The sequence below is a fragment of the Camelina sativa genome, chromosome 7 (assembly GCF_030686135.1).
Source record: "Camelina sativa cultivar CO46 ecotype springtype chromosome 7, ASM3068613v1".
In the NCBI taxonomy this organism is placed as follows: Eukaryota; Viridiplantae; Streptophyta; class Magnoliopsida; order Brassicales; family Brassicaceae; genus Camelina; species Camelina sativa.
In genome coordinates, this window is record NC_141886.1 from 27,073,745 (window position 1) to 27,099,641 (window position 25,897).

General features: G+C 37.4%; 5 protein-coding genes, 1 long non-coding RNA gene and 2 pseudogenes across 11 annotated transcripts; 6 read left to right on the plus strand and 2 right to left on the minus strand.

Moving 5' to 3' along the window:
- Positions 1-88: 88 nt before the first annotated feature.
- LOC104702523 (pentatricopeptide repeat-containing protein At1g77405 pseudogene) lies at positions 89-1,789 on the plus strand (annotated as a pseudogene). The gene has a single exon (XR_015562396.1). The product of XR_015562396.1 is annotated as a pentatricopeptide repeat-containing protein At1g77405 pseudogene (transcript).
- LOC104704934 (beta-galactosidase 16) lies at positions 1,671-6,364 on the minus strand. Of its 2 annotated transcripts, none has more exons than XM_087459449.1 (19): positions 6,076-6,364; positions 5,571-5,666; positions 5,345-5,457; positions 5,181-5,247; positions 4,998-5,090; positions 4,763-4,906; positions 4,587-4,681; positions 4,392-4,497; positions 4,210-4,294; positions 4,012-4,130; positions 3,764-3,925; positions 3,505-3,686; positions 3,311-3,399; positions 3,111-3,220; positions 2,872-2,976; positions 2,678-2,785; positions 2,446-2,591; positions 1,993-2,356; positions 1,671-1,911 (listed from the first exon to the last, which is right to left on the minus strand). In XM_087459449.1, the coding sequence occupies exons 1-19, from the start codon at positions 6,238-6,240 to the stop codon at positions 1,801-1,803; spliced, it is 2,460 nt and encodes an 819-aa protein (XP_087315575.1). In that variant the 5' UTR covers positions 6,241-6,364; the 3' UTR covers positions 1,671-1,800. The 2 variants fall into 2 exon arrangements, with proteins under 2 accessions (XP_087315575.1, XP_087315576.1); XM_087459450.1 differs by having other exon boundaries at positions 5,571-5,969; positions 6,076-6,261.
- Positions 6,365-6,641: 277 nt separating this feature from the next.
- On the plus strand, positions 6,642-8,688 carry LOC104702525 (caffeoylshikimate esterase). Of its 2 annotated transcripts, none has more exons than XR_015562388.1 (8): positions 6,642-6,978; positions 7,059-7,088; positions 7,177-7,306; positions 7,401-7,547; positions 7,629-7,759; positions 7,937-8,067; positions 8,157-8,255; positions 8,348-8,688. XR_015562388.1 is itself a non-coding variant. In XM_019227873.2 (8 exons), exons 1-8 carry the CDS (start codon positions 6,718-6,720, stop codon positions 8,564-8,566), a joined length of 1,155 nt encoding a protein of 384 aa, XP_019083418.1. In that variant the 5' UTR covers positions 6,642-6,717; the 3' UTR covers positions 8,567-8,688. The 2 variants fall into 2 exon arrangements, 1 of the variants encoding a protein (XP_019083418.1); XM_019227873.2 differs by having other exon boundaries at positions 7,930-8,067.
- Positions 8,689-9,037: 349 nt separating this feature from the next.
- On the plus strand, positions 9,038-11,151 carry LOC104702524 (proteasome subunit beta type-3-B). 2 transcript variants are annotated; one of them, XM_010418383.3, is made up of 7 exons: positions 9,038-9,180; positions 9,282-9,463; positions 9,574-9,681; positions 9,778-9,867; positions 10,170-10,254; positions 10,621-10,715; positions 10,834-11,151. In XM_010418383.3, the coding sequence occupies exons 1-7, from the start codon at positions 9,175-9,177 to the stop codon at positions 10,880-10,882; spliced, it is 615 nt and encodes a 204-aa protein (XP_010416685.1). In that variant the 5' UTR covers positions 9,038-9,174; the 3' UTR covers positions 10,883-11,151. The 2 variants fall into 2 exon arrangements, with proteins under 2 accessions (XP_010416685.1, XP_010416686.1); XM_010418384.2 differs by lacking the exon at positions 9,038-9,180 and having other exon boundaries at positions 9,276-9,463.
- Positions 11,152-14,558: 3,407 nt separating this feature from the next.
- Positions 14,559-15,527, minus strand: LOC147941752 (uncharacterized). Its single transcript, XM_087460226.1, has one exon. The coding sequence runs from the start codon at positions 15,525-15,527 to the stop codon at positions 14,559-14,561; it is 969 nt and encodes a 322-aa protein (XP_087316352.1).
- Positions 15,528-17,241: 1,714 nt separating this feature from the next.
- On the plus strand, positions 17,242-18,221 carry LOC109125067 (uncharacterized). The gene is made up of 3 exons (XR_002032826.2): positions 17,242-17,675; positions 17,776-17,869; positions 17,972-18,221. It is a non-coding gene; the product is annotated as an uncharacterized LOC109125067 (long non-coding RNA).
- A 1,945-nt stretch (positions 18,222-20,166) lies between these two features.
- Positions 20,167-22,297, plus strand: LOC104702526 (RNA-binding NOB1-like protein; annotated as a pseudogene). The gene is made up of 5 exons (XR_015562007.1): positions 20,167-20,473; positions 20,642-21,524; positions 21,623-21,791; positions 21,893-22,003; positions 22,088-22,297. The product of XR_015562007.1 is annotated as an RNA-binding NOB1-like protein (transcript).
- A 1,044-nt stretch (positions 22,298-23,341) lies between these two features.
- LOC104702527 (NAC transcription factor 32) lies at positions 23,342-25,018 on the plus strand. The gene is made up of 3 exons (XM_010418386.3): positions 23,342-24,005; positions 24,091-24,365; positions 24,454-25,018. Exons 1-3 carry the CDS (start codon positions 23,837-23,839, stop codon positions 24,766-24,768), a joined length of 759 nt encoding a protein of 252 aa, XP_010416688.2. The 5' UTR covers positions 23,342-23,836; the 3' UTR covers positions 24,769-25,018.
- The last annotated feature ends 879 nt before the right edge of the window (positions 25,019-25,897 follow it).

The following is a 25,897-nucleotide window of genomic DNA, read 5'->3' on the forward strand; positions in this document are numbered from 1 at the left end:
CTTAGAAATTAAAAGTGAGGGTCGAAATCGATCAATTTAAAAGTATGAGGCAAAATGGAAATATTTTAAAAAGTTCGGAGATATGTGTTGCTGAGTTTGTTAACGAAACTCGAAGTAGCAGCCAAGTAGGAGGAGACAATGAAACCGTCGCAATGCAACCGCGTTATCGATCAGCTCATCGCCGCCATGATTCAGAACCGTCCATTCGACGCCGTTCTCGCTTCTTCAACGGTGGCGAATCCATGGTCTCAGCAGCTCGTCTCCGATGTTCTCCGCTCAATCCCAAGATTCTTCTTCATCTCCCCACGATCCATCGGTCGGCAAAAGGGTTTTCGTCACCGGTCACCGTTAAAGCAGAGAAACCTCCGTGAAGAATCGCAACGACGCCGTTCCGAAGTCCTTGTTCTAGGTCCCGCCGCATATATGGATCCTAAGAAAGTTTCACTCGGGTTGCAGAAAGCTATGGAGTTCTTCTTTTGGATCGAAACCCATTTCGGGTTTGATCATAATGAGGTCACTGGTAGAGATATGGCTTGTCTATTGGCTAAAGGCAACGACTTTACGGGTCTCTGGGATTTTCTCCGGCAAGTCTCTAGAAGAGAGAACGGGAAAAATGTGGTTACCACAGCGTCTGTAACGTGTTTGATGAAATGCCTAGGAGAAGAAGGTTTTGTGAAAGAGGCGTTAGCTACGTTTTATAGGATGAAGGAGTATCATTGCAAACCTGATGTTTATGCTTACAATACAATCATCAATGCTCTTTGTCGAGTTGCGAATTTCAAAAAAGCTCGATTCTTGTTGGATCAGATGCAGTTACCGGGTTTTAGATACCCACCAGACATCTATACCTACACTATTTTAATAAGCTCCTACTGTAGATATGGAATGCAGACCGGGTGTAGAAAGGCTATAAGGAGAAGGATGTGGGAAGCTAATCGAATGTTTAGGGAAATGCTGTTCAGAGGGTTTGTACCTGATGTGGTGACTTACAATTGTTTGATCGATGGATGTTGCAAAACGAATCGTATTGGTCGGGCTTTGGAGCTGTTTGAAGATATGAAGAAGAGAGGATGTGTTCCGAACCAGGTGACTTATAATTCTTTTATAAGGTATTATAGTGTTACTAATGAGATAGAACGGGCAATTGAGATGATGAGGACAATGAAGAAGATGGATCATGGTGTACCTGGTTCAAGCACGTACACGCCGCTAATACACGCTCTTGTTGAGACCAGGAGAGCTGCCGAGGCTCGGGATTTGGTGGTGGAGATGGTGGAGGCTGGGGTGGTTCCAAGAGAGTATACATATAAGTTGGTGTTGGATGCTCTGTCTTCTGAAGGAATGGCGGATACACTTGATGAAGAGCTGCATAAGAGAATGAGAGAAGGAATAGAAGAGAGATGTAGAAGAGTCATGAGGATCAAACCAGTCATGGCTCGAAAAGAGATTGTCGGAAAACCGGATTTTCACGAGATTGAAGTTTATGAAAATTCTGCAATAGAGGAAATCTGACATTCTCAGATTTTCATGGCTTTCAATGATGCATTAGATAGTTTGATTGAAACACTAATTGTAGACCTGGTTTAAGTAGCCACAGGAAGATCTAACTGATTAACTGACTAGATAGAGGCTGAGTCAACAACTGCACCGGTTTGAGAGCTATTCAGATGTTTCCTACGTAGATCAAACCTTGTATTGTGCTTTTGTAATATTTCATTAATACATTTGTTACTTCTTCACAATAAGAAACAGAAAGAGAAGAAAACAAATAAGAGAATTCTATACTAAAGAATTGGACTCTCATGAGCATTGAGCATGAACCAGCAGGGATTTAACAGCGTGTGGACATGAATCACCTCCAAATGTTTTGCTCCATACTGGAACAGAGCACCTACTCTTGTTCAGACAAGCCTACATACATTTACAAGAAACTCTTATTTGAGCTTTATGATTTCAGTAAGAAGGCAGAATTCACAGGGATGATAGTGTTACCTTCTGAATAACTGCCAAAGATTTGGGTGAGTGACAGCTTCCAACAGAATAGCTCCAACAATTTCCATTTGGAGTACCAAAGCTTGCAAACAATACCTTCGAAATTTTCCTGCCATTAGGACACTGGAGCTGAACCTTAGGCCTCTTATCATACTGGTGTTTTAGATGTCTCTGTTTTTTCCGGTTGTGGCCTGTTCTTCTCTGAGAAATCACAGGAGAAGGATGTGAACTGGAGACATGACCACAGACTTCGGTGACTGATACTGTGTCTATAGTTACACCAAGAGGATTCCCTTCTCTTTCTTCTTCCAAAATGACTAGTAAGTTACTACTGGGTTTAAGAAAAGATCGCGGTATATGATACCTAAAAAGAGGAGAACATGGCTTCAAAGAATAACATTTAATTCATTACCAAGATAATTCAAATAGGAGAGTGAACAGATATCCTCCTACCATATCTGAGAAGGGTTCCCTTTGGAAGTATGAAAGGAGACCCAGTACCGACCAATACTCTGGCCATTCACCCAAGCTTCTCCTTTTCCCATTGATCCTAAGTTCAAGGCCACCGGATCCGTCCCCTCTGGTGTGTCAAATGCGGCCTATAGAAATAAAATATCTCAGAGATTGAAGTTTTGAGTAATAATATATTGGTCACTAGTACTATGTTACTAATTTGTTGTTCTACCTTGTACCAAGTTAGAGGCTGACTTTTGGAGTCTCTGTACTTTCTCCACTGAACTTTTGCCGCCCCATTTTCTGTGTAAACATGAAATTTCTCCCCTTGCAGCCCAACCTCCACAACGATATTGAGCCAGTATCAGTTAACATGAAGGAGATAATTAAGTTCTGTTGAAGTATAAAACTCAGAATTTTTTTTACCTGATATCCCCAACTATAGTTGTTGAAGTACAGTGAATGTTTTCCATTCCAAATCTTTACGCTCCGTGATCCAACGGCTCTCCTTTCTAAATGTGCCCCTGAATTCTGTGTTCCAAAGAGAGACGGCGTCAGAAACAATGCACTCCATATGGTTTTTTGATATTTGCTACAAATACTGATCTAGAAGTACTCTGTTTGGAGGAAATTGAAGAAGTTCATGAGCAAAGATTGGGGCTCACCGGTAACCCTACCATTACGCTGAGTAATGCGATGTTATTTGTGCCATTATTCAATGACACATTTTTCTCTAGCAAAAATCTATGCGCTTTGAAAGTTCCGTGCGTAGAACCTACAGAGAACTCAAACTTAGAAGCATTTAACTTTTATGATGCCATAAAACCTTTAACTTTGAGTAGGATTCAACGGTAAAAAGGCATACCTATGAACTTCCCATTAACAAAGCCGTGTAGAACATGTCCAAGATGATTGACTTTAAGAACTGATTGAGCTCCTTCAGGTTGCTGAAACCTTTATTCCCAGAGAAACATTATAACTTGGAATATCCAACACAGAATATACTACTTATATATCTTGACTAATGCTGTATATCTTACGGGATATAACTGGCTTTACCTAGTTGTTTGCCACAGATAGTCGGAGGTATCCTGTGTTGTATTCATGTGCTCAAGTAAAGACTCTGACAGTATTAACGTTTCACTGAAACTTGGGACATTTTCTGTAAACTCCTCCCACATGTGAGAAGAAGACAACTTTTGTCTTGGTTCCCTTGTTCTGGTGCTGTACTGCGCATTGACCTGTCCACACCACAAAATACAAATGAATGCATCACAAGAAATTTGCATTTATAATAAATCTTGACGTATGAGCTTACCTTGGCAGTGTTGAAGGCTACATTCTTGCAGTCTGGCAAGACACTTATAGATTTTGGAGACAAGAGATATGAAGAATTACGAAACTGCACAGTAGCTTCGCATTCGTCTTGATTCACAAGTAAGGCAGCGCATAGGTTTGCCTTCTTCCCAAACACAAAGGCCTGTTAAATAAGACATAAAGATCACTATTCCAATATTGTTCATGATATCAAACAGGAGAAGATACTGTTGGTTGGAATGTACTTACAGTTTGTAGCTTTCCCAATGATATTGTAGTTTGCAGTCCAGAAAGTAAAGGCTTTTCACACAACTTAACTGCAGCATGTAATTCCTTTAGGTGTCCCCATTTTGGTTGCCTAAGTAATCCTGCAGCATGTAATTCTTTTAGGTGTCACCAACCATGTATGTTTTACTTTCATCAAGTGTGAATGGCTTGAAAAATTACCGTATTCATCAAGTGGAGCCTGATCATAATAACTGGTGATCACAAACTGTGAAGCATTTCTCCCGAAGTTTGTTCCTCCATGATACTAGAATAAGATATAGTGTCAAATCAGTATTACTCTTGCTTCTATTATATATAGTAGAGATTTTCAAAGAAAAAGAGAGTGAGACTGGAAATAGTACCATGTAGTAGTTTACAAAACTTCCGTTCTTAGCTATGAATAGAGCGACCTGAAATGCTATATCCTCAGCTGACCTTATCAGTGGTTCCTCGCCATATGTTTGATAACTATACAAAGGGAGCAGCTGAAAGTTAATTACATATTTGGGAACTGGAAAGCAAACAGCAATGTAGTGAATTCGAATTGGAGACCATACAAACTCGTCCAGTTCTCAGTCCATATTGCAGGTTTGTTTGGTGAATTGGGTCCTTTGAATGTTTCTCCACATTTCCTCCCATTGCAAGCATTAATCTGATGCAACACAGAAACCACAAGATAGCTAAAAAATGGAAGATGAGCCGCAATGCAGAACAAACGTATATAAAAACTAACCACAGTGTCAGGGGCATCATCTTGCTTGCACATGACCCATGGCACTCCTGTCTCAAGCTCCACAGCCATTTCTGCTGCCCATTTGACATATGATTTCCCATCTTGTCGAAAAGCTCTAGCTATCATCCCATACTCGTTCTCAATCTGTTTTTGCATACATAACTCTGAGATCACAGGAAAACAAACAACTTCGAAGGAAACATAAATGAAAAACACAAAAGCAAAATGTAAAGACCTGTGAGAGTATGATCGGTCCTCCTTGGGAAGCATACAACTTCTCCGATTTCATCAGCTTAACAATCATTTGTGCATATCTCTTCATGTGATACTGCAAATAAAAATGTTATCTTCTATAAAAGAAACCATGGAAGTATGTATGATGTATACAAGCCATTTGAGTTCAGTAAAATGTTAATACCTTGAAAGGCTCATTATCTGTCCTAAAGACAATCCCTTTGACATTATGCAACCAGAAAGGCAAACCCCTGCAAATGTGTTTATTGTAAAACCCTAAAAACTCCACGAAACATAGTATATGAACGAGAGATCTAATGGCCAAATTAAAGAAGAAGAAGATTATACCCATAAGACCATTCACCCTGGATAAAAGGTCCAATCCGAAGACAGACATATAAGCCGTGCGCTTGTACTTCCTTGATGAACTTCACGATATCACGTCGTCCACTGAAATCGAACTGCAGATATGATCACAATATACATCAATCGCATAATACCTTCATTAAATTAGTCTATCTAAATATATGGGGTAGAGAGAGAGAGAGAGAGAGAGGAGAGAGAGTAAACGAACCTGTCCTTGTTGCGGCTCGTGAATGTTCCAGAACACATAAGTGTCTATTACATCTAATCCTCCTGATTTTGCCTTTGCTATCAAAGACGGCCACATCTGCAAGTTCCGACTTCCATTAATACTTTGCCGACGAAGAAGAAGCGATCCCGCCAAATCATTAAGGCATATACGATTTAATAGGAGATTTTAGTAATTTCAGAATATTTGGGGCCGAATAAGAATATATCAGTAATAAGAGTACTCAATCTCGAAAATTGAACAAAGTTATAAACGGCCTAGTAGCCCAATGAAAAATTGGAAAAGACGATCTTATCCTCTTTCTCTCTCTCTGCGCTCTGACGGCTCATGTATTTCGTCTTCGAAACCTGCCCGCAGACTTTAGTGTGCTAATTCACGTGACTGATCGGCGCGTTTTCGCCGGGAAATTTGAAGAGATTAAACTCCGACGGCGTTACAAAACGGATACAAAGTTGGAGACGGCGAGAGAGAGAGAGAGAGAGAATACCTGAGGAGTGCTGCGAGTATAATGGATGGAGCCGGAGAAAAGGATCTTATGTTTGCCGTCGATGATCAACGATCGCCCGTCGTAGGTTACGTTCGCGGCGTCTCCGGCTACTACAACCGCCACGATGAGAATGAGCAAAACTAACGAATACTGAGAAATCGTCATTTCTTATGTAAACAAAACACTGACGTTTGATGATTCTACAGAGTTTTTATAGTTACTTCAGCGTGACACTGCAGCAGAATCTCAATAAAGGTTCTTTTTTTTATTTTCCTTTTAAATCCCGGTTTAATTAATATGATGACAGTTAAATTATAAAGGTAAATCGTAAAATTAAAATTAAAAAAAAGATGACGTGTGATCTGAAAGCCCAAAAATGCCGAGGCCCATCAATAAGAACCGGGTTTTGTGTGTTTACCGCATAAAGAGCCGGTTTTAAATGGGTTTGACTGAATCCGGGTCATGGTCGAACCGGTTGACGTCGATCACCATCCATTCTGGTGGGTTGAAGGAAGAAGAGTCGTCGTCGTCAAAGTCAAACCTGTTATAAACGCACGTGTTGCACGTGAGAAATTTCCCGCACAAAAATCGTACTCTTTTCGTCTTCTTCCCCAAATCTGGGGGATTCTGGGATTGGAATCCATGGATCGTGCTTTAACTTCCCGTTTTGATACTGCCTCCTCTACTCTCTCCCCTTTCCGATTCCGACATAGGAGTTCTTTAGCCATCACTCGACGATTGGCGCCGGCGGCGATTGTTTGCGCGAAACGATCTCCGATCGATGGAGTGAGCGACGAGCTGAATCTGATCGCTTCACAGAACTTAGATCAAGCTCCTGCACGAAGACTAGCCCGTTCTGCTTTTGTTGACTTTCAGCTTCAGCTCGATCACTGCTTGTTCAAGGTTGCATTGACTCTTTCTCTACTTTATAGCAAAAAATCTAAATATCATATCCTTTCTAATCAATCTGAATCTGGTGACAGGAAGCTCCGATTGGGATCAGAACAGAGGAGGTAAGCGCAGTGATTTTTTTTTTGTTTATTTTAGCTTTGTGCTTGTCTGTTACAATTGTCAAACTAGTTGTTTGATGTATAACGATAGTGGTATGAGAGAAATTGGAAAGGGGAAGAAATTTTCTGCAAGAGTTGGTTGCCCAAATCTGGTGACGAAATCAAAGCTTCGGTGTGTTTTTGTCATGGCTATGGAAGCACTTGCACTTTCTTCTTCGATGGTTCGTTTGATATCTCTTTACTTATATCATTAGTTGGAAAGGCTCTTGTTTTGTTTATATGTAAGAATTTTTATTTATGGTTTTTTTTTCACAGGTATAGCAAAGCAAATAGCAGGTTCAGGTTATGGAGTTTATGCTGTAGACCATCCTGGTTTTGGTCTCTCGGATGGTTTACATGGTCACATTCCAAGTTTTGATGACTTAGCTGGAAATTGTATTGAACAGTTCTCCAAAATGAAAGGTATTGTACCTGTTATTTCTTTTGTGTCGGATCTTGCTTTTTTTTTCTTTTTTTTTTACTTTTAGTTTGTTTGATTTTTAGGGAGACCTGAATTGAGAAACTTGCCCCGGTTCCTGCTTGGACAGTCAATGGGAGGAGCTGTTGCCTTGAAAATTCATCTGAAAGAACCTCAAGCTTGGGATGGTCTTATCCTTGTTGCTCCAATGTGTAAGGTAAATCCAATCCCTGCATAACCTTCTTATGTTTTTGCCTCTAGTGCTAGGATGTAATTGAGTTCTGGAGAGTTTGTTACTAAAATCAACTAATAGAAATATTTGTATTCACATATTGCATCTGGTTAGTTCATGTTTGAAATACCTGACTGACCTTGAGTTGTCTCAAGATTTCAGAAGATGTAAAACCTTCTCCGCTAGTCTTGAAGACGTTAATCTTGATGTCGACACTATTTCCCAAAGCAAAGCTCTTTCCAAAGAAAGACTTGAGCGAGCTGTTTTTCAGAGACCCGAGTAAAAGAAAATTGGTACTTTCTCATAGATATTTCAATGCAACACTTTCTGAAGCATTTTTGCTGACCTCCTACTTCGATGTTTTTCTTCTCTGTGGATTCAGTGCGAGTATGATGTGATATGCTACGATGATCAGACGCGTTTGAAAACCGCTGTTGAACTTCTAAATGCGACAAGAGACATTGAGATGCAAGTTGACAAGGTTAGTTGTGGAACAAACCAAAGAAATAAAGTAAAGCTCTTAATCACAGACAGGCGCATCTCTAATAACTTCTGTCTTTTTCTATGTTGCAGGTCTCGTTGCCACTGTTGATACTTCATGGAGACGCTGATAAAGTCACAGATCCCACAGTGAGCAAATTCCTTCACGACAATGCAATCAGCCAAGACAAGACTCTAAAACTCTATCCAGGGGGCTACCATTGCATTCTAGAAGGTGATACAGACGAAAATATTTTCACCGTAATCAACGACATAGTTGCTTGGCTCGATGCCCGCGTTGCTCCAAAGTAAAGTTAGATATTATATCTCCACGATCCTATGTGTTTATATAACTGTCTTCTGAAAACTGTAGAGGCTTTGCGATTAATAACATACGGAAAAAAATAAAAGTCTGTGGCTTATACATTGAAACACAACATTGGCCCTTTCTTGCTTAGCTAGTGCCTCTAGTGCTACATCAACCTCAGAATCAAATTGAGGACTGATGATTCTCTCATTTGAACGATGTCATTCCTACTACCGTGAGAGCAGATCGTTACACCTTCACTGTCCATATAAGTAGCGTTTGAGGATTTTAGAATTTTAGAATTTTAGAATTTTGGTTATCCTTCTAGAAAAATAACAAGAGAGTCAGTGACATTAAAAGAAAATTATGGTTTTGTTCTCTTATTAATGGGCCTCTCTATTATTAGGCTTCAAAATAACTTGTAGGAATTTGTATTTTGAAGCCCAATAATAGGGAGGCCCATTAATAAGAGAAACAAAAACAAAACAAAATCTCTAGATTTTCGTCCAAGCCACCCACCGTCGACTTTACTAAATTAGCTCCGTTCTTGCTCAGATTTCTTCTCCGTTAGGAAAACTCCCAAAGTTTCACTCTGTAAACCCTAATTTTTCCGATGTCGGTAAGTGTTCTCCTTCCCGAATTCTTCTTTCAATTTCGATACTTTTGTTTGTTTTTGCGCAATGATTATTGATACTGAACTATGGATTGGTGGTGATGCAGATCTTCGAGTACAATGGTAGTGCCGTCGTAGCTATGGTTGGGAAGAACTGTTTCGCTATAGCTAGTGATCGGAGGCTTGGTGTGCAGCTACAGACCATCGCTACCGATTTTCAGAGAATCTCCAAGATCCACGATCATCTCTTTATCGGACTTTCCGGTCTCGCTACCGATGTCCAGACATTGTAAACTCTCGTTACCGTTCCATCTTCATATATGTATACTCTTTTATCTTCTCTCCTCTACCCAGAACTTTAGGTTGAAATTACTAAATTGTCTTTTGGGAATGCTCAAGGTACCAGCGACTTGTATTTCGACATAAGCTATATCAGCTTAGGGAAGAAAGAGACATGAAGCCAGAAACTTTCGCTAGTCTTGTATCTGCTATTCTTTATGAGAAAAGGTTGGTGATAGTGAAATGTCTTCTCCCATTTGTAGCTAGTTAGTTCCTAGTTGACCTTAATCAAGCTGATTCCTTATAACTTCTTCTTTATTTCAGATTTGGTCCTTACTTGTGCCAACCTGTGATTGCTGGCTTGGGAGACGATAACAAACCTTTCATTTGTACAATGGATTCGATTGGAGCCAAGTATGCTCTACTTCCTTACTTTGCTGAGTGACGTCTCCTATGATTTTTAATGTCATTTAATTTGGTTACTCAATGAGTGTTAATCCTGAAACTTGCTAGGTGACCTAAATGGTTGTTAATTGGTATTCTGGTTTTAGTTGGAATATTGTTCTGGTCGTTTGTATGTCATATGAGTGGACTTATTTTACACGTCTTGAGCTGTTTCAAATATGAGTTCTGCAATAGTTGAGAGTCTACTGAACATGATAGCTGCAAATTTGCAATCGCGTGCATGCCTTGATAGTTGTCTTCTCTAAATGCAGGGAGTTAGCAAAAGATTTTGTTGTCTCTGGAACTGCTTCAGAATCGTTATATGGTGCCTGTGAAGCTATGTTCAAACCAGATATGGTATGTGCCGTTAAAAAAAAAAACTACTTGCTTTGTTATTACTAGATCACTGAAAACGCAAATTTTCTATTGCTAAGATCACTGGAACACTTGTTAAAACCCTTCTTGTGTAAGAATTCTATTGTAGAATCTAGATTTTTGATAGAATAATTTGTGTGCATAATGCTGGTTATAGATGACAGAACTCCGATAGATTCCTCTTGGATATCTTCATTTGGCTTGGATCCAAATTCACTCATGTTTGAGTTATACTGCTATGACTTTCCTGCTATAATTAAAATCGCATCTTTGTAAGAAGTGCATTGTAACAGACTCTTTTAAATTCAAAAGCATATCATAACTCGACGCAAATAAATTGATTTTCAGGAAGCTGAGGAATTGTTTGAGACAATTTCACAAGCACTTCTCTCTTCAGTTGACCGTGATTGTCTTAGTGGATGGGGTGGACATGTCTACGTTGTGTAAGTTTTGTTCTCCTATCATCTTCTTGTTTTCACATCTTGCGGCATCTACACTTGCTTCTATTGAAATGTATTATATAGATAGATAGTAACATACTTTAATGGTGACGTTATTCAGAACGCCAGATGAGATCAAGGAGAAAATTCTCAAGGGAAGGATGGATTGATCTGAAATCACATATCCACCTTTGTCCCAAGTTCAGTTTTACCTCTCTATTTGGTTCAGTAGAAGAACTCTCTCGTCTCATAGTAACTGTGTCTTCGCTGATACTGCATATTTTGGGTTCCTTCTTTTGGATGTTTAATTTGCAATTGATAGAGTTAGAAGAAAATGAAGACTAACACTTGTTGTCTTGTTCCGACACTCGACCATGCAATGTACCTTGTTTCTGGTTAAAATGTGTACCCTCCACAAATTTGGGTGCTTTTTGTTAAAGTAATAGATTTTAGGGGAAAGCTTGTCTCATTCATTAGACATAATAGAGTATATATAGGTGATATAACTTGGTGAACAAGCATTAGGTTTTAACCTAATGGACTTCTAATGGGCTTCTAATGGGCATCCACTAATTATACATAACACTTCCCCTTGGATGTCCATTGTAAATGCGCGTAAGATGCTGCCTCGTTAAAAATCTTACCAGGAAAACCCAATGAGAAAAACCATGGTTAAGGGAAAAAGAGTGCAACACGCATTTATTCCCCTTCTTAAGTACATCACTTGAAATCTTCGAAATGTCACAATCTAATATGATGAAGTAACTTCTTGAAAGTAGTGGTTGGAAACGCCTTGGTAAATGGTTCGCCAAATCTTCATTTGAACGAATCTGTAGTGAACGTGTATCGCCATTTTTCTATTGGTTATGGATCTCACAAGTGACTCATCTTTATCATTATCTTTGTTTCTCACAATCTCATCAAAGACTTTGAAGATGATAGTCTTTCACCATTGGAATCATAATATTCCTTCTTAGGTGTTTATCTTTCGTGTGTTCTTTTGTTGTCTCGTTAAAAACCTTTCAAGGAAAAACCCAATGGGATAAAAACCATGATAAAGAAAAAAGAGTACAACCACGCTTATGATCATATTTCTCCCCCTGAAAGCATCATCTTCAGGTTAAGCATTATGATCATATATATCATCTTTCCTGAACTGTTATAAACAGCGCTTTCAGGTACAAACTCATATGATCATCATATATTCTACTGGGTCATTGAACTTCAAGTCATTTAAACCCCTTTCATATAGAAGATCTATTTGAACTTAAGCCCAAATATTCTATTACAAACAATCTTCCAAACAATCTTATACATAGAGTTATTCATAATCTCCTTGTAAAACTTTCTCTTTCAACTCTTCTTCTTATTATGGTACTACATGACTATTTTTCTATGTAAGATGATGTAAGCATCCTGAGATAACATTTCTTTCATCAGATGCCAAATCTGTTACCTCAATAAATTTCATGAAATATATGCTCTTATACAATCTGATTTCTCCGTCTTTCAGGAGTAATATTTCATCACTGATTATTTCTCCATATATTCCTTAGTATATGAAATCTCTACTGGAGATCAGATAATCTTTTCATGATCAACATATTTCGCACTTGTTCTTGTACCTTTCTTTTAACAAGAACCACTTGTAAGTGCTGAAAAGACAAGAGACACATATAATTTTTCTTTTAACGAGGTTCAACAAATGCCTACATCCTCAAACTTTCTTGAAAATACTTCTTGAACAAAATTACAATGAGTGTTCAATCTCGGATTTACACAACCCTAAGATATTCACTTAGCTTGTTCCCAATTTATTTTCAACCCACTATGAGATCACTAAGATCAACAACAATGATCTACAAACAGGATTCTCTCATAGAGATGAACTTTCACCCTTTTCTCTCCAAAGGTGTCCAAAGGTATCAAGACTTTTTCTTGCTTTTATAATATTCTCGAAAACTATAAGGTGTTGCTTCTAGAAATATAATTAGCAAGATAATTACTTTAAGGGATATCTCTTATAGTTTGAAAACCTTCTAAATAGACTAAATCAAGTCTTGCCTTATTTTCAAACTCATAAGGGATCTACACAGTTGCTTCCACCATACGAGAGTGCATTTCTCATAATAAATATCAAGTATTTATGAGAATCATTGTACTTCTACACGGACTTTATTTCTCATACAGATCCACTTATGTCCCACTCATTTTAAACTTTCACGTGTAAGGACTACAAGTCCAAATATTATCTCTTCAAGAGAATTGAACTATTTCATAGATATTTCTTTCAATGATTAACCAATCATTCTTTGTGTACACTTTTCAATAAAACGTTTCTATTAACCGCGGTTTATGATCCTCGATTTTCATCAATAACATCATCAACTACAACATTACATGCAAACATATTACGACGTCAATTTGCTTATTGGTTCCTTTTCATTCTAGACATGACTCAACTTATTGAGATTTATTTTCATTATGATTCTCAGGTACCTGAATCTCTTTTTTTTACTCATGTCTACATTTCTTCTAGAGATTTTTCATTACTCTTTGCTTCCTCGGTGCCATATTAATTTATGCTCCTTTTTCTTTTCCGAGGATGCTTATATTTAGAACCATAAATCTATTGCACTTCATGCGATCTTTAGACTTACTAGTAGTTGATCATATCCTTCTAGGACATTAATTGGAGCACAACTGGTATATGAAAATTGTCACTCAAGGTCAGAAAATGGCTCTTGTGTGCCTTTAACATCTTTGCAAATTGCCAATAAATTATTTTTTCAATTTCTAGCGCACATTTCAAAGTACGAGGATCAAGATAATTTCTCTCAATATATTTCTTTACCAGCAGTTTATTTTCTCCCCTTCATGTTGGAAAGATTGACTCACTGAAATAACAGTCTTTGAATCTCGAGATATTCAATCATCAAGAGAGATCTATATCCAACATATTTTCAATATTCTTTCAAATCCCATTTTAATCATTGTGGTGGAGCAACTCAATATGTATAACACATTTAGATGGGATATATCTGGTTTCTGACCCAAACCAATAGTAATGGGGAGTACTCATGATTATTCGTTGGCCTGATGCAAACTTATTGACATATATAGTCATTTATGTCAATTACTTGGCATGGTTTCACCACCATTGTCAATTAACCAAATACTCTTGTAAACTCCATGTTGCAAGTTAATAACAAACATATATAGTGGATGATCAGTCCACAATATCTCTTTGTATACATACCAGAAAATTGACACTATCCAAATTCATAGAGTCGGTGAAAACCATATAATCGGCTTGCTTTGTAAGCAGCACATATAAAAAATCACTAAAAAAACTCTTTACGTTCTCTAATGAATCTTTTCAGAAATTTCTGATTATTTTTCGCATTACTATTGAACCGGAATGACTTAACCGGTCATGTCAAATAGTGAGAATTTTACAAAGCATTTTATCTCTAGATTATATACTATACGTACATATATTATGCATGTATTTATTATCTTAACGTTTATTGAAGTTGCATGCATGTAATTATGATATGTACAAGTATTATGCATGCATGCATAGTAGTTTAAATCAACTAAGCGTATGATCACTTTAGAAAAAGATTTAAATTAATCGATCATAAATAAGCAAATAAAATTAAGCTTTAGACATAAAAACCATGTTTGACATAAAATTAAAATTAAAAATTTGATAAAAATTGTTTCCATAAAATTCAACCATGTCTGAAATTCAATAACTTAGTACATAAAATCAGAAATAAAGATCATAGATAATAAATAGAAAGCCATCACTAAAATCCATGCAGAAACTCAAAAATACTTCTACTCTTCAAGCAAAGCAGAGGTGTCCATATGAGTAACACCATCATGACCAAAATCATCTTCGCCATCTTCAAACACAAAGTTTGTTTCCACCTTTTGCCCCTCTTGCTTTAGGGATTGTTGATAAAGATCAACAAGGTGTTTTGGTGTCCGACACCTCTTAGCCCAATGGTCATCTCCTCCACACCGGTGACAAACGCTTACATATGGCGCTGTCTCTTGTTTGTTACCGGACCACTTGTTCTTGAAAGAAGGGTTCTTAACTGATATTCCACGACCTCGACCATGTTCGTGTCGACGATCACGGCCGCGACCACGGCCGCGTTGATTTCCACTTCCACGACCAGGGTTCTTACCGAAAGATGCCGTGTTCGCTTCGGGAAGCGGTGCAGATCCAGTTGGACGCATACCATGATTTTGCAGCAGAAGCTGGTTTTGTTCTTCAGCCACAAGTAGGCATGAAATCAACTGGGAATACCTTGTAAACCCTTTTTCACGGTACTGTGTTTGTAACAACACATTGTTTGCATGGAAAGTAGAGAAAGTTATCTCTAACTTGTCCTCCTCCGTTACCTTTTCACCACATAATGCCAATTTGGAGGCAATTTGGTGCAACGCGGAGTTGTACTCACTTACAGACTTATAGTCTTGGAGTCTTAGCTGCGTCCAAGCATATCGGGCTCTTGGTAGAATCACCGTTTTTTGGTGTTCATACCTTTCTTTCAGATCGCTCCAAAGAACGACTGGATCTTCCACGGTCAAATACTCATTTTTTAGACTCTCGTGGAGGTGATGGCGAAGCAACGTCATTGCTTGTGCCTTCTTTTGCTCTTCTTCTTTGTTTCCATGGATGATCGTATCACCCAGCCCTTTGGATTTCAACCGAAACTTGGCATCAAGCGCCCATGCCAAGTAATTGTCTCCGGAGAGATCAAGGGCAGCAAAATCAAGGCTTGAGAGTTTCGACATGGTCACTATACATGATTAACACACAACACAAATTTAACTTAACTCAAAAGAAAATATTTAAACGTATGCATGATTATACACAAAGTACGTAGAAGCATATGAACGTGTGCATGTATCTATATACTAGTGCATGTAAGATATTATGTATCATATAATAATATTAATAATATGTATATATCAGATTACGTAATATGAGTACGTACGAGCGAATATATCAAAAATAATGATATGCATAAGTAATTTTATAAAACAAGTTTTATCATGTATCATATAGGTGAGTAATACTATTAAATAAACAATATAGAGAACATAAGATCACGAACACATATAATAAAATCACGAACATAAGATGCAGTATTATAGTAAAGCATCCTATGTTGCGATATGTATAGCAAACAAACCGTAATCATTGACTAATTAAACAATTGATTGTGTATAACTGTATATAAGATCAGAGCATGTGTACCAGAGACAAGAGATGAGAAACGTGCGAGATCTGGAGAGACAAGAAACGTTGGAGGCGGTGATGGCTGCTACTCAACTCGGCGGTTAGGGTTTATTTTTGTTTTTAAGACGGCTAGAGTTAAAGACTCGTGATGATAACGTGTTATAACAAGAGAACAATTCTCGAAACCTCTTGTTATAACACTTTTGAAATTTTAACATTAAAAACTTTTTGTTGCTAATCATTTTAGATTAACGTGTCACCGAAATCAATTGATAAAGCAGCAACTAGCAACTGCCAATAAAAGATGATTTGGTTATCTATCATACAAAAACTACGAAATGAACATGATTTGGTTAACACTTAACACTAGTAGTCTAGTACTACAAATAGAAACGAATCAGACAATACTACAAATAGCAAGTCTACAAATAAACATCCAAAAGCATCAATTAACACCGACGATGGCTTATCACATCGTGAATAAGTAAGTCGCGTGTCCTGGTTCTGTGTATGGCATTAGATTGAGCTAGAGCGGCTAAATACGCATGGCAAACGCGTGAAAATATATGCAATGCCATGATTTATTAGAAAGCACACGTACGTGGCAGCCCCGGCTCATACCCATGGCGAGAGGGGCAATGGCCATGGGACAAAGTTTTTTTTTTTTAAATCATTAAGCTAATGGGGACCAGAAAAAAACAAAAAAACAAAAATTTATGTTGAAAAGGGTCTTAAAACAATTGTATGCCTAGGGACAAATTTTGTTTTGAGACGGGGCTGGTACGTGGCATGTGCATCAGTTGTGGTCGTTACACGAATATAAAGTAAATCCTGCCGACCTGATTTTCCTCTCGGTGGGTGTTCGTTCTTATGTGTGTTCCGGCAATCATGAGCGATGATCGTAAATTCATGCATTTCATCATTTAATTATATAATTCGATGGACCATACACTTCCTGTGACGTGTCTACGCCTTCGGCCACTTTTGAGCTTTTTATCAAATTCAACCCACCAAAATGAAAAGCAGCAGAACTGACAAGGTGGCAAAGATCCAAGCGTTTACTATTTCAAATATTGTAAACGCTTGGATCTTTGACAACCAAACAAAAAAAAGGTTTAGATTATTTTTCATCCGAGGACAGACGTATTATTTATGTGCCATACGCATATATATCTTTTACCCTATAAACCACAAGTCATTTGTGTATAAGATCAAGCCACATCAGATTTTTTTTTTTATGAAAATAAATCAACAAAAACTTTTACACAATCGTATAGAAAGAAAAAAAGAAAAAACTGAACCAATTTAAAGTTTTACGAAAATGTAGAACCCTTGGCTACTATACGTATCATCTTCATAATTTTTTACCGACAATTTTTTTCTTTAAAAAGAAAAATCCACGATCTAGAGTTCTTTGTTTTCCATGATCCTCAAATAAGCTTCCCACTTTCATCACTTTCATCAACTCATTTTTTTCAAATCACCATATATATCACAATTCTCTTCTCAGTTTCACCAAACCACCACCACTAAATCTGCAAAAACTGAAGCTACTTTTACCAACATGACAATTTTCAATCACATCTCGGAACCGTTCTTTTTGCTTGACCGCTGAGCCCGAACATTAAAAAATCCCATTCCATCCTCACCGCCCTTGAAGCTTCCCACCATTTTCATTGTCTTCTTTCTTTATTCAGAAGGTGATTCTTTTGTTCACCCACACTTTCTTAAGGTAAATATAGAATCTGGTATTACTTTTGATTTGTAATTTTGAAAGTTGTTTTGTCAATTTAATTGCAGGTACGATTGTGGTTGTTTGCTACATGAAGCTTGATTTCACGTGGTGCATATGCTACAAATACATTTGAAGTTCTTCTTTGTTTTGGCGTTATTGGTGAGATAATAATGAATCGTAAAAGAAGTCATCATATATATATTGCTTGTGGATGATAAGTTGGAAAACATAATCCTAATTATTTATGTTTTTGTGGTGTAGATGATTCGGGAGTTTGTGTGAGTAAACAGTTTTATGTATAGGTAGCAGTAGCACCACAACTTTGAAAGAAAGAGAGGAAGCACCAGAGAAAATGGAGAGAAATGTGAAGATGAATAATATATATTATTTGATCACAAAACATCATAGTGTAAGTAACATTTATATTTTTGTTATTCATATACTTACACCAAAAATAAACAATTAAACAAACTGTTTTTACTTTTTAGTTTTTACTAACATTTTTAATGAGTCAACCAACAAATTATATTGTAAAGTACTTAAGGATATATTTACTATATTACAGATTTACTATATTACAAAGTAATAATTATTTATATATTATTTATAATCAGTGTTCAAGAAAGCGCTATACGATATCTACACGGTGACCCAACTCCTAGTGCCTAAAACGCTTAGTCGGAGCCTATATGGTTTTTAGGCGGTTTAGGCGTTTACAACATAAAACATTATATATATAAAATTATATAAAAATATATGTCAGACCAATAAAAAAAATTGTAAATCATAAACAAAAGTAAGAAAATACATTTACTTAAACTATATTAACAACATATAAATGTTTATAATTACGTATACATATATAAAACTTAATAATTTAAATATATGTAGTTAAAAATCAAAAATAAATATTAAAATAAAATTTATGTAATTTTAAGCGGTTCAGACGGTCATCTAGGCGTCTGCTGAGCACTTAGCGCCTAGATAGCCACCTAGACCGCTTTCTTAAACAGTGTTTATAATCAAATGCTAATTCCGTTCATATGCACGCGACAAATACTAGTATATATATATTATTCATTCACTTTAGGTATGGGATAAACAAAGTAGCTAAACGTGGGTATTCATTCAAGTGCCACGCAAAGATATACTACATATTATAGCTAGTTACCGATGTCAATTTTAACCGATGACATAAACGTGACAGGACAAGAAGTTTCAACCTACTTACTGATGTCATTACCCATAGTCTTGTTAATATTTTTCTTTCATCATGTATATTACATGTTGCTAAGAGAAAATCAGGTTAATAACCCGACAAAGGTAACCTATCGTACCATGCCACTAGTTTAACAAAGTTGTCACTCAATGCAGTCCTATTGATTAACCTATTGGTTATTATATGAAACTGAAAACATGTAAATTTTTGATAAAAGATAACAATTATTATTATTAAAACGGAAAAATCACATTTTAAACTTTCAAAATGTCATTGAGTATCACTTTAAACCTTAAGATATTTTCACTAACACTATAAAGCCTTTAAAATGATTTCAATAACACTTTAAACCTTAAAACTAACTTTCTTGTTTGTACCACCACGAACGATGACGGAAAAATAATATCCGTCAACGTGAAATAGTTAAACTAAGCTGGTTTGATTTAAATACTTATTTAATTAATTTAATTTAATTATTTATGACGATTGATAAAAAAAAATAAAAATACATCAAAGCAAGAAAAAAATGAAGAATCAGAAGTAAGGTTAAAAAAATTGACAAATGTAAAATTGAAGACGATAATTTATTTAGAAGATTCATTGGTTTCCAATGAGAAGTCAATCGACTTGAATCAGAATCCAGTGTAGATGCATTTATTAAATGGATTAATAATGTGAAGAGTAACGCCGTAAAATTTTTATCTACAATGAAGATGAACATAAATTTATTTTTTATCTTTTTATTTATTTATAAAAACTAAAACTAATTAAAATTTAAATTAAACTAGCTTAGTTTAACTATTTCGCGTTGACGGATATTATTATTTCGTTATTTTTACAGCGGTACAAAAATGAAAGTTAGTTTTAAGGTTTAAATTATTAGTAAAATCATTTTAAAGGTTGAAGGTGTTAGTAAAATCATTTTAAAGGTTATAATGTTACTGTGTTAGTGAAATTCTCTCGACGTTTAAAGTGCTACCGAGTGATACTTTAAAAGTTTTTAAAAATCTTGTTAAAAAAGAACGTGTAAATTTTTGATAAAAGATAACAGTTTTAAAACAGAGAGGCTATTTAGTTGAGGCCATTTAAGAGAAACGAAACGACGCCGTGTGCGGGCAGCCCTAGGGTTAGTAGTAAGTTTGCGATCTTCTTCTTTCTTCGTGGCGTCTCTCTCAAGTCTTCGTCATTGAAAGAGCAAAAAGAAAAAAAAAACTCCGACTCGAACTGTGGCAAATAACGCGATCCGAATCCAGCCTCGATGTGGAGTTCCATAGTGAAGAAAGATCCTCCTTCGAAGCCGCCTCCGAACACGTACGGAGCTCCGGCCGGAAACTGCAAATCCACAAAGGGGATATCTATGGCGGTTGTTGACGCCAACGTCGTCATCGAAGGACGCCAGAGCTTAGCCAACTTGGCCGAAAAATTCCTAACCGTCCCTGAAGTAATACTCTCCGAGATTCGTGACCCTGAATCTCGCCGTCGTCTCGACTTGATCCCTTTCACTATCGAAACCATGGAACCTTCTCCTGAATCTATCACTAAAGGTACGTAAGCACAAGTCTGAGAGTTCGTTGTTCTGAATTCGTGGTACATAAATGCGCGTTTTCGACCTCGTTATTTCGAATTTCTAATCTGGTGGAACTTTTTAGAAAACTTGGATCCATTTCGTGTTTTTTTTTTTTGTTTTTTTCTTTTTTTTTTCTTATTTGAAGTTGTGAATTTTGCTAGAAGCATTGGTGAATTGCAATCTATCTCTGTTGTTGATCGCAAATTGATTGCTTTGACATACACGCTCGAGGCTCAGTTTCATGGGACGAAACATCTCAGAGATGTTCCTCTGCCGATTCAAACTGTTAGGGTACTTAAGAGGCTACCGGAGAAGGAATTACCTGGTTGGGGTGCCAATGTGGCTAACTTGGAGGAGTGGGAATCACTAGAAAACGAGACCGATGAGAAATCAAACGAGACCTCCAAAATCCTTCCGCTTAAAGACCTTGACATGAATATCCCTGAAGAGGAAGGTGACAGGAAGCAGAAGCCATACCCGCCCAAGCAAACAGAGTTGAAGCTTGCGGGTAAGCTTTTAGTGCAAGGAATAGATGCGTCGCAGGGCGAATATGATGATGAAGCTACTGGTGGTGACTGGAGACCTGCCGTTTGTAAAAGTACTCACAGAAAGTTCCTTAGGAGAAAGGCCAAGTGGGAACATTACAATGCCTTGGCCGAGCAAGAAATCCAGCGTGATCTAGTAGCTGACAAAGCTGTTAACGTGACCCAGGGCACCACTGACCAGATGTCTAAAGACGCTGATGAAAAGTGTGCGAATGATGTGGATATGAGGTTGGAGCAAGATTCATTAAAGCCTCTCCCACAAGGGCCTGAGGACATGGTTGCCAAAGCTGATGTTGCCAGTGAGGCACCATCCATGTCAGATGATGGTAGCAGCAGCAGCAGCGAGCCGAGTTTGTCGTCGAGATCCTTTTCTGAGTCCAGTGTAGCTTGTATAACCGGAGACTATGCCATGCAAAATGTTATTCTTCAAATGGGTTTGCGTTTGCTTGCACCCGGAGGAATGCAAATTCGCCAACTAAACAGGTAAACCCTTTATTATTATATTAATCACATCTTCCTTTCAAGTTTCTTTAGCTGTGGAAGATGCCTTTCTTACACTTTATTGCGTTTGGATCTTCAAGGTGGGTCAAGAAATGCCATGCTTGCTACGCGGTAACTTCTCAAATGGGAAGACTCTTCTGTCCCAGGTGCGCTAATGGCAAAACTCTATGTATGGTACCGTTAACGGTACGCGAGAATGGTACCATCATAGCTGGGCCTCTGCCACGTATTAGACTTTGAGGGACCAAAGTAAGTTGAACCACCTGGTTCTTTTGTTAAAACAGAGCATCGAGTCATACTGTTACTCTGCTTTTCAACAGAATCCATCGTCTTCTTCTGTCTTTGTGCAGTTTTCGATACCAATGCCTATAGGTGGAAGGTACGGAATCACCAAGAATCTTGTTCTAAGGGAGGATCAGCTGCTTCTCGGTCCCCAGACCAAGAAAAAAGCAAGCAAACCGGTTAGTATGATTACAAACTCAAATCGATAGCTTTAATCGGAAGAAAAACACATTTGACTTTATTTATATTGTGTTGGTTTTCAGGGAGATGAGTATTTTACATCAGACGATGTGTTCATGAACCATCACAGTCAAAGAAATGCACCATTGCAGCCTCCTGTGACAAAAACTATGGCGATTCTGAGCCATAGACGGAACCCTAACGACAACCATTACTTTCGTTCTATGCACTGATCTTTTTCGTTATAGCTATCTATCCCTTTTTCATTGTTTTTTTTTTTTTTTTTGGGGTTGTCAAAGATTGTTGTCTTTCTTAAAAGTTCAAATTTGCCACTCTGAATTTGAGATCAATTTAAATTAAAGAAATGCACCATCATAGCAGTATAACTCAAACACGAGTGAATTTGGATCACCTCATTCCTAAGCCAAATGAAGATATCCAAGAGAAATCTATTGGAGTTCTGGTTCCTACCAGATCTAGATTCTACATTAGAATTCTTACACAAGAAGGGTTTTACCAAGAGTTCCAGTGATCTTAGCAATAGAAGAATTTGCGTGAATAAGTAAGTCGCGTGTCCTGGTCCTGTGTATGGCATTAGATTGAGCCAGAGCGGCTAAATACGCATGGCAAACGCGTGAAAATATATGCAATGCGATGATTTATTAGAAAGCACACGTACGTGGCATGTGTATCAGTTGTGGTCGTTACACGAATATAAAGTAAATCCTGCCGACCTGATTTTCCTCTCGGTGGGTGTTCGTTCTTATGTGTGTTCCGGCAATCATGAGCGATGATCGTAAATTCATGCATCTCATCATTTAATTATATAATTCGATGGACCATACACTTCCTCTGACGTGTCTACGCCTTCGGCCACTTTTGAGCTTTTTATCAAATTCAACCCACCAAAATGAATAGCGGCAGAACAAACAATGCGGCTCCAGGTGGCAAAGATCCAAGCGTTTACTATTTTAGGTGGCACAGGCGGCTCGAGATGACGTTACTTTGTGGACTCCATTGAAGACAATGACAGAGTTAAGTGGCATTAGCATAAGTTGATAACTATGTGATGCTTTCCTAAAAAGAAAAATTAAATAGCTGCGATTCTTCTTTTCGCCTTTAGTGTACGCTAAATCCTCGTTCTGTGCGTGCTAATGAAGAACGAAACTAAATTTATCTCTTGAATTTGATTGTAAAATTAATGTTATAGAACGATAGATGTTACTTAAATTCCACAATATTATGAAAAGCAAGGACTTTAGTATTGATCTCAAATGGAATAAGAGAATCATTACTTTTTAATTACGGCGGATATAATGTACGCTAAAGTGTGATAATACAAAAACTTTAATATAAAGATCGAAAAGAACAATAGAAAAGAACAATAGAAAAGCCTTGAAACCTCATGAAAAATCAATGAGGGTATACATACGGTCAACGTTGAGTCTCATTTGGGAAAGTACACGCGTGAGATGGAACGTGTCGATTCTTATCGCACTTTCCCAAAATTGACATGCCCTTCGGACCGCTACACTCCAAATAGTCGGACGTAAGCAATGACAAAACCTACCTACATTACCATTTGCCACGTGTCCCCTCTCAATCTACTACTACTTCAAAATGGATCCTCCACTATTCACATTTTTTTCTATTTTTGTTCAGATTCTCATTCCAAACAACTCTATTCCCCTGTATGGCCGCCAGGTGTCCACGTCGTTCGTCTTATATAGTCATCTCTCTTCATTGCTTCAGAAGTTTCAAACATCTTTCTGATTATTTCTTTGCTATAAACAAAGGAGGAACAATATATTAGAGGGGGACGAAGGTAAATTATGATGAAACTTGGGGCCGATTTGCAATTTCCACCTGGATTTAGATTTCATCCGACGGATGAAGAGCTCGTACTCATGTATCTCTGTCGTAAATGCGCGTCGCAGCCGATCCCAGCACCGATTATCACCGAACTCGATTTGTACAGATATGATCCTTGGGACCTTCCCGGTACGTTTCTTTCCTTTTTTTAAAACACACTTCTATACAATTAACCATGTTATAATTTTAACAAACCGAATTACAATTTAAACAGCCATGGCTTTGTACGGTGAAAAGGAGTGGTATTTTTTCTCACCGAGAGATCGAAAGTATCCGAACGGTTCGAGACCGAACCGTGCAGCTGGTACTGGCTATTGGAAAGCTACCGGTGCTGATAAACCGATAGGTCTTCCTAAACCGGTCGGTATCAAGAAGGCTCTAGTGTTCTACTCTGGTAAACCCCCGAACGGAGAGAAAACCAACTGGATTATGCACGAATACCGGCTCGCTGACGTTGACCGGTCGGTCCGCAAGAAAAACAGTTTAAGGGTGAGTGAAGAACAAAAACCGAAATCTGAATTATGATTTCTGAACCGGGTTTAGCTAACCGGATGTGTTTTGTTTTTTTGATTTTCAGCTGGACGATTGGGTATTGTGTCGTATATATAACAAGAAAGGTGTCATCGAGAAGAGACAGACCGGGATCGTGAACGACACGTGTTCACCGGAATCTGCGGCGAGATTGGTCGCCGGGTCGGACTCGGAGCAAGTGGTGTCGCCGGAATTCACGAACAGCAATGGTCGGTCGAGTAATCCCCTTGATTTTCCGTTTAATTACGTAGATGCCATCGCCGATAACGATATTGTCTCACGGCTATTGGGCGGCGGGAATCAGATGTGGTCGACGTTTGATCCATTTGTGGTTCGGCAGCCGCAGCAGAGAACTTTCTAAAGTTTGTCCTCCACGTGCGATAATAGTTTAGTGGAAAGTGGAAAATGACTGACACGTGCGGTTAGGTGGTTTGAAAGCCGGCAAGCTGGCAACAAGGGTAGTGACGGGTTGGGCCTTTAAGCAACAAATTGGGCCTTGGCTTTTTTTGTTTCTCTCCTCTATTAGTATGAGCTACTGTGTTGTTGTATTATTGCTCCACACAAAGCAATATTATCCAGAATAAGAAAAAAATTACAAATTCATTTTTAAATCATCTTTTATATACCCTTTTAATTATGATTTTTCTACCGGAAACTACAGTTTATTTTTGTTATATAGAATTTAAAAATGGGAACTGATATATGAAAAAAATATGTATACACTTACATGTTTGGAAGATAGATACTAGTATACTAGCGAAGGGAAGCTCGAGATCCGATTAATACAGACTGAGTCGAATTGGAAAATTGTCGGTAATGGTAGGGTCTGACAGATAACAGTCTTATCGTTGCAACTTGCATCCATACAAATCTCACTGTTCGCTATAATTTGATTTGTTTTTGTCTTTTCTATATATATTTGTATATATATCAGATTTTGACACGAGTTTTCTAAACCGGTTGAATTGTTTATGTAATAGATTGGAGTATCATCTGTCGAAAACGATCGGCGACTGAAATCGCGAATATTGTTTTATGTGAAGTTCTTTATCAAAACTGATCTCTAATTATATTCTACAATAAACAAATCTTCATGATTTATTTTATAGCTCGTGAAATTGAATGATATTTTTTCTTTTATTTATTTTTGATATTTATTCTTGAGAGTGTGATCATATCACATTAATACAAATTAGCAATGATTTGATATAAGTCCTTTTCAAAGGGATTATCCTTCTTGATGAGATATCTTTTTCTACGTGGTCTTCTAAATTGTTTATATTTCAAACTGTAATTTTCAAGGTTTCATAAGATGTGATTTACAAAATGCCAATAATTTGTTATATATATAACCATCGTATTCTATATATTTTTTTGTTCTTATAGTATTATAAATTATAATGTATAAATGATGTTTATTTGTTATATATAACCATCGTATTCTATATAATTTTTTTTCCTTAATAGTATTATAAATTATAATTTATAAA

Coding starts and splice junctions, on each gene's coding strand:
- LOC104702527 (XM_010418386.3), top strand. CDS start 23,837: ATGATGAAACTTGGGGCCGATTTGCAATTTCCACCTGGATTTAGATTT. Junction 24,006..24,090: donor TGATCCTTGGGACCTTCCCG/GTACGTTTCTTT, acceptor CAATTTAAACAG/CCATGGCTTTGTACGGTGAA. Junction 24,366..24,453: donor GCAAGAAAAACAGTTTAAGG/GTGAGTGAAGAA, acceptor TTTGATTTTCAG/CTGGACGATTGGGTATTGTG.
- LOC104704934 (XM_087459449.1), bottom strand. CDS start 6,240: ATGACGATTTCTCAGTATTCGTTAGTTTTGCTCATTCTCATCGTGGCG. Junction 5,458..5,570: donor ACGAGCCGCAACAAGGACAG/GTTCGTTTACTC, acceptor TCATATCTGCAG/TTCGATTTCAGTGGACGACG. Junction 2,786..2,871: donor ACTATAGTTGGGGATATCAG/GTAAAAAAAATT, acceptor ATCGTTGTGGAG/GTTGGGCTGCAAGGGGAGAA.
- LOC104702525 (XM_019227873.2), top strand. CDS start 6,718: ATGGATCGTGCTTTAACTTCCCGTTTTGATACTGCCTCCTCTACTCTC. Junction 6,979..7,058: donor TCGATCACTGCTTGTTCAAG/GTTGCATTGACT, acceptor ATCTGGTGACAG/GAAGCTCCGATTGGGATCAG. Junction 7,760..7,929: donor TTGTTGCTCCAATGTGTAAG/GTAAATCCAATC, acceptor AGTTGTCTCAAG/ATTTCAGAAGATGTAAAACC.
- LOC147941752 (XM_087460226.1), bottom strand. CDS start 15,527: ATGTCGAAACTCTCAAGCCTTGATTTTGCTGCCCTTGATCTCTCCGGA.
- LOC104702524 (XM_010418383.3), top strand. Junction 10,255..10,620: donor CTATGTTCAAACCAGATATG/GTATGTGCCGTT, acceptor ATTGATTTTCAG/GAAGCTGAGGAATTGTTTGA. Junction 10,716..10,833: donor GGTGGACATGTCTACGTTGT/GTAAGTTTTGTT, acceptor GACGTTATTCAG/AACGCCAGATGAGATCAAGG.